The 10233-nt window shown below is 36.1% G+C and overlaps 1 protein-coding gene across 10 annotated transcripts in view; it reads right to left on the bottom strand.

Moving 5' to 3' along the window:
- Window positions 1-344: 344 nt before the first annotated feature.
- The window catches only part of ATXN1 (ataxin 1), a 231161-nt gene continuing 221272 nt past the window's right edge, over window positions 345-10233 (bottom strand). For 9 of the 10 annotated variants that reach the window (XM_026670015.2, XM_087961349.1, XM_026670013.2 and 6 more), the window contains one exon: window positions 8982-10009. In XM_026670015.2, the coding sequence (XP_026525800.1) occupies window positions 9479-10009 (531 nt within the window). In that variant the 3' untranslated portion in view covers window positions 8982-9478. Of the gene's footprint in view, window positions 10010-10233 lie in introns of all 10 variants that reach the window. The other variant, XM_026670010.2, reaches the window with a different exon arrangement.

Raw genomic sequence — 10233 nt, 5'->3', positions numbered from 1 at the left:
GTAGAGTCAAGCAACTGAATAAAATGCTTCTACATCAACTATTTAATGTGGTTTGTAGAGAGAAAGCTAAAACTATGAAACTTTGCTAGGTATATTCAGAGCATAATATAAGCTGCACTGTTAAAAGTTACTTGGATTAGCTGGTAGCACAAGGCAAACTTGACAGTGCAATGAGTACTTGTATATTAGAAAGTTCATAAAATATGCATGTATTATGGATTTCTGCAACCTGTGAACAAAACTCGTCATAAAGTAAATCCTCGGAAAAACATTCATGTGGAAAAAAAAAAGATCTTTCAAAGAGGAACTACTACCAACCTCTTAAACACTACAAAGAACACTAATTTGCAATTGGCACTGTTATTTTATTAGTACGAGTATACTGAAACAATAAACTTGTACTGGTATACAGACAATTTATTTAAAACAATTTTGTTCAAATTTTGAATCAAACATTGTTTTATTATCATAATGAAATAATTTCTACCTAGAAAACCTGCAAGCACCATCAAAGAAAGGGACCATAAAATTCAATAAACAGATGCGAGTGTATCCTACAAATAGACACACCACGATTAGAAAATAGAATATGAATTCTTCCATTTTTTTTTCATATTTGTTTTAAAAAAAGCTAGTGCAAGTACAATATTTTACACTGGAATTACAGAGAGTATGCACGCATATGGAAAAAGTTCTTGTCACAATAAAAGCTCTTACCTATGTCGGTATGCAATTTCTCTTCTTATTCTATAAGGTGCGAAACGTTCCCTCCCTATTTCTCCTTTGTACTGGCCATGTCAGCCCAATATGACCTCAGCATAAAGCTATGGTGCCCCTTTCTCCAGGCCAACATCTGGCAGGACATTGAAAGTGTATTTTGTAGTTGTTTGAGTAAAAGAAATATGCACAGCATGAATTACGTATTGATTTGGGAAACATTCATCGAGAATTTGCTGGTTGCTCAAACCACTGATAAAATACTACCAAAATTGCAAGCAGGCTTTTGAAATTTGTCTATTTCACTTAATTATTTAAATGCTAGAGACAGAAAGGTGCGTTCTGATGTCATGCCTTATCTTTAAAACATTTTTAAGTCAAGATAAAGCTGTACATCTTCACAGAATTATGAGGCAAAAATCCTGAGATACAATAAAAACATGGGAGAAATGATCGATCAGCTAAGGAAATGCTTAGCATATTTACAAAACCCAACACTTTGAGGCATTTCAAGTACTTGAGGCCTATTCCCTGGGGTTAAATAGATGCAGAACAATTTGCAGTTTGAATTTAATCAAACAATTATCGTTTTTAAAAATATGAACATTTCCAAATTTTAACTTCTACCACCAATCACAGAGCCTCAATACATGTTACATTTGCATTTCTTTGGGAAGTAAATGGCTGCATTTACTGCATTCATTTTTGTCTCTTGGCTGGAAAAGGTTTATAGTCTAATTTTAAAATTAAACTAACTTCAGTTACAAAGAGATTAATTGCAAGAGGAAAAGTATACACCTCGGTAATTTTCAAAGAACTCTCCTGGTGCCCCTCTTTTTTGGCTTGTATATCTGTGTCTGCCACTGTTGGTTTTGAATAGATTTAAAATTAAATAGAATACCTTTAAAGAGTGATTTTGTATAATCCAGTGTTTAGTGTTGTCAATAATTCATAAGCTGCTATTGCACTCAGAATTGTTGTCAAGCAGGATCTTTGTAAAATGCAAGTCCCTGTAATCTGGGCCTTTATAATGTCACATCCCTGGCCTCAATGAAACTGATTTCCAGTAGACTTCTTATAAGCAGTTCCAGCACCAGCAAGTTAAAACTATTGCAGAAGATACATCCAGTGCTGCCTATTGGTTGGCTGAAGAAAAGGGAACCAAAGCTTTGATCAGGTGAAAGTAAATGAACAAACAAAAGCAACCTTAATGAAGCCTTGGATCAATTTTCATGGAAGACTCAGGTCCTTTTCAATAACAGCGAGAATAAACTTAATTTTTGCAATCCCTATTATAGAAACACTAGTCATTCACTAAAAGTACTTCATTTGATTGTATGAGAGGCCATCCCACTGCACCTGAAGGATTCATATTAATACAGAAGTTATCTCTCTTCTATATTAAATACCAGAATTAGACTCAAATTATTTCTAGAGACTGCACGGCACAAGGAGAGAAGGATTCAGAAAACCATCAGCCATCCCCCATCATCCTCTTCATTTTAAAGGCTTCCTTTTGTAAATACATTTTGGACCTCTTCCTCAGAAGTACTAGTTTTCCTAGATTCCCTTCATTTTTGGTGTGCCAGTAATAAACATTTCCAGAACCAAATGAAAAATAATAACAAACTCTCTGTACAACTGCTAGAATAACTAACATTGTCTTTAACAGTTCCAGGCATAAAAAGAGAGGCGTACATGTGTATGTATGGGTTTGGGGAAGAGGGGAATTACAGGAGACAATATGATCTCCCTCACTTCTTTATTCACCTTGAGAATCCCTTGTAACAAACACTTCTTGTCCACTCTGAAATTCTTTGGGTTGTTTTCTTTTTTTAAGTACAGGAAGTGCAAAAACAAAATCATCCTTAGAAGATGTCATGACATCCCAATCAACTTCAATTAAATTAAAGAGGGACAAACAGCCCTCAAATGCTGTTAAAGGTGACCATTCTCCCCTACCCCAATAATGCGACTTATATAATGAAAATGCAAACCTAAGTATACTGTCTTTGAAAAACCTGTTAATTAGGCATTCTTTCCTGCCATAACCAACCCATGAGAGTCTTCTATATACAAAAAATGTAACTTTCACCCTTTCTCGACTTTTGTAGGTTTATTTAATTTTTACAAACAACACACGGTTTTCAACATATCCATCGCTTTTCAAATACTGAATGAATCATTCCAAACATTCTTTTCTTTTGTGCAATTTTTTTTTAAAAAACGTTACCTGTACTCCTCTCAATGTGAGTGCTTCAAAAAAGTTCATTTAAACCTTTTCATCAAATTAGGTTCACATAAAAAAATATTCCCACCAGTTATAGTGCTACAAGTAAAGATCCTATCAGTAAGGTAACACATCAGAAGCGAGGTCATCTATGTAAAAGAAAGTGAACTCTGGAGTAGAAGTGTGCAACTTGTTTGGAATTTCCCCACCAACAGAAAAACGCAATACTGCTCTCGGAATCTACAAAGGAAATCAACGAAATATTTTTGTGCTCTCAAAAGCAACAATCAAAATTTAGAGGACTATCCTTTTTCGGGAATCTTCAGAGTAATAAACATTAAAAAAGCAAAATATATTAACCACATTCTGCTTAAAAACAGATAGGGAACGATGTTCCTTTGTTTTTAGGCTATTACTGTGTCTGTCCCTTGGTTGGACAATACCTATACATAATAATCTGAGGTGGGGTGGAGGGAATCACCTATTGCTGTTAACAGTGTTCATTTCATAGGAGATGACACAAAAGGACACAAATGCTTCATTGCAGGTTATCAAATATAAGGTACTGGGTCAAAGTATTGGGAGCAGGGGGAAAAAAGCCATTAGTTCACTTGTGTAATCATTAATAGAAGTGTTTGTGTGGGGGCTATAATAAAGTAGGGCCTATTGTCATTTGTATACTCCTGCTTCTATAACAGCTATAAAATACTCTCCGTGCGCAGAAGGTCCCTTCCATGTGTGGAATGCGACTTCTGAAGAAGTTCTAAGCATCGATACCAGAAAGCCACGCTGTTAGTACAAACAGGTGGCACTGTGGAACTTGCTTTACTATTGGTTAACACTGTCATTGGGCCACATTTCCGCTGTTTTCTTCCCCTTCTCAACTGCTAGTGGAATAGGTGTGGCTAAGTCCATCACTAATCCCATCTATAGTGATTTTCATTGTATGATCTGAGACCAAACAAGCTGAAAGTCGATCCACAGTCATCTAATACCCAATGTGAATCTGTGGCATATATCCATAATAGCAGGCATATTAAAAACAAGTGAACTTTGACACACAAGTGGACCTTCAATGAATCAGGCATTCATTGAAAGGACTGGTCAATGCATAGTTCTGCTGAAACTAGTACTTTTAAGTATAGTTAGATCTGTGATTTCAAAGGAGTAAGCATACATTTCACTTTAAAGATTTGGGACCACACATATTTTCTTATAGGTCTGGATCCTGAAAAAAGTAAGGATCTACAACACTGTGGCCTGGATATCTATGGTATTTATTTAAAACAATATTTAGGAGCCCATGTCAAAAAATTCGAAGCACCGCAAAATATCTTTAAAACAGCAATCTTATTTCTTAATGAACGATTATCACTGTTGTGGGTCTCCCCTCCCTCCCTGGCTTGGCAACGTAGCAAAGTAAAACAAGCCACTGGGTATAGGATGTCTTCTCTATCACCCAAAGCTACAGCTCTAGCTGGGTCTGTTGCTTATACTGCACACGCGACAATTAATCTTAAAGTTAGTTCATAACCATGCAGGAAATCCAAACAACTCCTTGGAATTGAACATCCCTACTCCAGAGCAGTAAAAGTGCTCCTTCTGGTCACATCAGTGTACCACACCATACACCAGCCCCATCCCTGAGTAAGAGGTTTGAAAGGTTTCTAAATGTTCCTTGACTGCGGGAAATCAAGCTGTGATGTCACTTCCTAGCTCCCAAACAATAGAAAAATAGCAGATGGAGGGTGTGGGGTGCCAGGGAATAGGCATGCATTCTCTCCCCCCCCCCCGACCCCCCCAAGGAAAGGAAAGGAAACGGGGTAGGGAAGAAGACCAAGATTTTTTTTTTTAACAATCCAGATTTATATGCAGAATATGAGGTAAGTGACATCACATTCTGAAACCCCACCATGTGGCCCAGACAAACTGAAATGATGCCTAAGTAAAACACTATAAGGAACAGTCATTTTATATATAGATATATAGATATAGATATATAGATATAGATATATTTATTTAGAAATTCCTATAAAGAGGTTCTGGTATTTTTTTTCCTTTGCCCTGACTAATTTTATTGGTGATTGTATAGTTTCATTGTAAACTAAAGAAGGTCTAATACAAAAATAAAACAAGGGGAGGGAAAAACTGGTGTGAGTTAATATTGCCATGTGGATACTATACAGACTTTTACAATGACATTAATCTTAACATGTCCTCTACAACTGTCACTATTTCAGTAATTAGAAGAAATTGAAAAGGGAGTGACACAGGAGTTTACAGGACAAGTTGCAGGAACAAGCATGGCATTAAAATATTTCATGTGAAATTAGGTGCCTTTTAAAAACAGAAACTAAGGCACTTGGGAGCACAAGGCTCAAATCTTAATCCCATTGATGAAGAGGACAAATGAACCCAACACAAATTCCACTGCAAACATCAATAGGACTAGAACTTGCCTTGAGTAATTTTGGAATTTGGGAAATGTAGGGGGGGGGGAGAGAAAGAGTCATAGAACTAGCTCCAATTTATAACTTTGTTTCCGTAGCCAAGAAAGCCAGATTGTCTAACGGCAAAATTATATGAACTCACAAAAGAGAGCTACGATCCAAAAACAAGCTTTCATCAGTCACAGAGAGACAAAGGGATGCCATTCTTCCCACACAAGATTGAATTTATCCACACTTCCAATCTAAGTAAAGATTAGTCATGATAAACATAAAAGAGAATATGATGCTCTCTTGAAGACTGCACCCATCAAGGGATGCCGAGGAATTCATTACTAGGTATTCATCTCCGCAGAATGAGACTCAGCTCGTATTATCTTTTCCACCATTAACAACCCTTGAGACAAATATTTGACATTTTTTCCTCTGCTTCTCTGGGTTTCTTTTTTCTTTTTTTTGTCCTTTAAATATGAAGCCCAGCAGGGCACTGAATAGTAAGAGCTGTAAGAAGCCCCTGGTCCAGGCTGTGCAATGTGTTGACATCCAGGCAAATTTTATCCCTACTATTTTCAAAGGAAGGCATAAGACCCCACATTTAACACTCTAAAAAGGATGGCATGAGAAAAGTCTGTTGTCACCGTTAGGTGAATCTAAATTGGCACATAAAATATTGCACATACTAAAAAGAAGCAGAAGCACAGCAACGGGATGCTGTGTTTGGACGGAAGTAACAATTGCAAGTTCTAAGTCTCTAATGCAAGTAGAGAACAAATACATTCCTATTGCTTGAATCATTTATTAGTATTGGTTTATTTGTTTTACTTGTTAGTGTTAGCTTTATAGATGTGGTCAGTTTTGTAATCCCTGCTTTGTTATATAGGCAATGTTCTCTGTGGACATGTGAAAATAGTGGTACTGATAGGAATGAAATACGAATTTTGCCTCATCTCTTACTGTTCTTCTTGCTATCAGAGGTTGAAGTGAGAAGAAAAACAAAACAAAAACAAGCCAAAATAAAACTTCAATAAACAATAAATTGAAAGTGCCCTGAGCAGAGTTTATGGAAGATTAAGCAAATTCTCTGAGCAGAAATGTTGAAAAAAAAAATTACAGCACAAAAAAAGCAACATGACTGTGAGAAGGAACCCGCCCAGTGATCTCATAAATTACTGGAAGGTCATAACAATTCAAGATAGATTTTCAAGCTACTTTAAAACTTAAGCCCATTTTTGGTGCATCCCCAAAATTGGTACAAAAATGATTCATTCTGGTGTGAGCTAAGGTTCAAGTAACAAAGAAACACAATTAAAGAGAGAATTATATTGGAATTTTTAAAGGTATGTATGGTATTTAGGTAAGTGGGCGGGGAAATGAACATTTCAAGAAACTGTTCATTTAAAGTTCTACTTTGATTTCTAAAATTTAGTTTCTTGCTAAATAAGAACCTGATATCAATGGAGTTATGTCAACCAGCAGGACACCAGGGTCAAAGATTAAAAAAAGCAATCTCCTGTAAATTGAACTACAAATTTGTTAAACTCAGCTAAGGTCTCAATTTATCATGTGCTTCTTCTGTAGCAGGAGATGCCAGTTATCTATTTTGGCTTAATCCATTTCATTTTGCAGACAGTGGCCATCTTAGGGCAAGTGAAATGATCACAGAAAAGAGACGAGGGTAAGCACCCGGCTTATATAAGCAGTATACCACACCTTCTACCTCACTTGTTCTTTTCTTGAATTTCATCCAAGTCAAATTACAAGTAGGAAAAGAAGATAACTGATGATCACTCACTTAACCTTGGTAAGCTGGAATACAGCACTGATGCCGAAAGAATTATTGTACCATTTTCACACAAGACACTAGACTTCTTTGAGGTTCTCACGTAATATTTGTATCACATGTAAACATATTTAATAACACCGATAGAACATGTCCATATAGAGTTACATTACAAATTCAATGGATATTTAGATTCAGTCTCATGTGTGAAAATGCCCACAGCATCTTTCAGAAAATCCTTCAGAAATTAATGCAGAAATTAAGCTTTAAAATAGGGCAATAGTTTAAGTGATTCTTTTCACAGGTTGGTATATAGTCAATTATTTATCTGTGAATAATTAAATGGGTTTTAATGTGACTATTAATCTGAATCTGGTTTTAAGATGGAAGCCACTAAATCAGTGGGAGTTTAGGCCTTTTGGACCCACCCTTGAATTTATTTCAGATTTCTGTGATCAGTCATAAAATTACTGAAAGAGTTTAATTGGATAAACTTTTACCCATCATCCTGTTGTACCAAATTTTAACAGTAATATTATACTACTAATCAGAAGAAAAGTATCTGAAAATTAAAAAACAGTAATTTTACAATAAAACACAGAATTAGAACAAAACACAAAAGTTGCATCTGTGTCAAAATGACTCATGGAAAACTCAGAAAATCTGAATAGAAATTCTCAGCTTTTCTGGTTCGGGGTGACAGATATGATACAAAGAAAGTAAAAGAAATTGAAAGAAAACCTAATCCTATTAAAATGGTCTAGAAATTAGGCAGGTTAGTAAATAACTGCTACATTTGTTTAAGCTTTTTCAGCCCCTCTCCCTTCCTAAAAAAATTAAAAACTGCAGGAATACCACACAAATGATAAACTCAAGATGTGCAAATTGCAAGATTCTTTAAAGTCCATCTTTTTCAAAAACACTGGACAATGTTTTTTTCTTCTTATTCCCTTATACTCTTCTTTTTCTTTTATTATTTTGTCAGCTTGCATATACCTTTAACTTTTTCCACAAGCATAAAAGTTTTAAAAGTGCCTCCTATTAAGTAGTCCTTGTGGACAACGACTGTCACATACGAGTTCATAATTCACATTCATCCCTTTGATACCACATGAAAACTTTCAGCATCTTGCTTGTGGACAAACCTACATAGTTAACAGTGTTGAAAATGTCAATATTCTCTTTCTCCCCCTAACCCAAAAGAGAATAAAGCAAAATACAGGATTTGCTGAGTGCTAAGCCAGGATTCTCAGCATCGAAACTCTGATTATCATTTTAAGTGCTCAAAGACATTCTATGTTCATCCATTTCCTCATATCACACTGAAATTTGAAAAAAAAAAGTGGCACTAGTTCTAGTACAGAATTTTTTTTTTAAAAAAAACCCACAGTACTAGAGTTTTAAAAAATACAACCTAACTGCAAACAATTTTATGTTCACTCTCCCAAAGGAAAGTACATAGTTACTTTGTGGAAGCAAATGTTAGCGGCAACATGCTGTATACAAGTTACAGATATCCACAATTTGTAACGTGCTATATTGACACCAACAATGTCACACTTTAAGCAAATTACCATTTTTAGCAAAGCAAGAATCAGCTGCTACGCTCTTGCTGTGCCATTGTGCTAGCAAGTGGAAATGAAATCTCTATGTGGCAGTCTCTGAGAAGAACAATAACAACAACAATAATAATATTAATAAAAATAGTGCAGTTAGACCCCCCCCCCACTGCCACCCCCACTCTGGGACACAGTACGGGTTTGGATTGGGGGAATGGAAAATACAAGACAAAAAAAAAATCAGAAAATTAAAAGAAAATCACTTTATTGTGCAAAGTCTCAAAGAGTGCTTGGTTCTCCCTTATTGCCCCTGGACTACACTTCATCAGAAATTTGTTGAGAGAACCACCAAATCACATTGATGTGGAACTCTCAATTCTACTCTTGAATCAGGCAATAGTGTTTGTCTTTCCTAGAGTTCTCTTGCCAGACTAATATTCTGTTTGAAGTGCTGGAAAACAGGTGCCATGTCAACATTTGCTTCCACAAAGGGTGTGTGTTCACATGTCAAGCAGATACTGCCCTTTTTTTTTGTAGCTCTTGAGAAAAATAATCACCAATGAACACCTAGGTAGGGGAAGTATGCACCTGTCTCCTGCATAATACCAACTGCAACTATAACAACGTTATAAACATAAACCTAAAATAAGATGATAACATGTAAATACTTGATTATTTAGTCTACAGTACAGTAATCTGGATAAAAAGGACAAGGGATATTCTAATTTCCTTTCCCTAATAGACTTCACTTGCCTACATTGGATCGCCCTTCAATGCAAATCTTAACCTCCTGAGGAATAAAAGAAGGCTTGGGAAGAGTCAACGGTGGCTCCTCTTCAGACTTCTCTAGTTTCCGTGTTTCAGGGGCTGACCACCTCCTCTTCCGAGTTGCTGTGGGCTTGCTGGATTCTGATTTGGTGAGTAGAGATGCTGCAGGTAATCCTATTTTGTTTGGAAACTTCAGTTCACCATTTTCAGATGTCATCTTTGCACCTCCTTGATCAATCCCATTTTCCTGCTCCACATACCTATGTCTACTGCCAACTAGACTGTCATTTTTAGAGTGCTTCAACAAGATGCTAGCTGAGTCCATGGACTGGCCCTTTTTAATTGAGCCATTCTTCAGATTCTTGAGTGTAAGTGATATGCAGACATCACCAACAGAGAGTTTGGAACATGGCAAATCAAAGAGCTGGCTCGTTCTCTCAGGGCAGCAGGATGACCAGCCTTGTCCAAATACAAAAAAGGGATATTCTACCAAAACTTCAACACTGACCTGTAAATGGAAAATAGAAAACACAGATGTGAATTTTAATATGTTCATTTGCATGTATATTTTCAAAGATTGATGAATGTATTTCCAGAGAATGTGATCTCATTCAAGAAAACAAACATATAGCATTCAGATTAAGAAAATGTTAACACTCCAAGACTTTTTACAACTTTGGCAGGAGAAGTAAAACAGTGAATTCTCCTTATGTACTTCTGGAAAGATCCTTC

This window comes from Notechis scutatus, chromosome 3 (genome assembly GCF_049901735.1).
Source record: "Notechis scutatus isolate UNSWTSFEM ecotype Mainland chromosome 3, rNotScu1.2, whole genome shotgun sequence".
In the NCBI taxonomy this organism is placed as follows: Eukaryota; Metazoa; Chordata; class Lepidosauria; order Squamata; family Elapidae; genus Notechis; species Notechis scutatus.
This window is presented reverse-complemented; position numbering and strand designations above follow the sequence as displayed.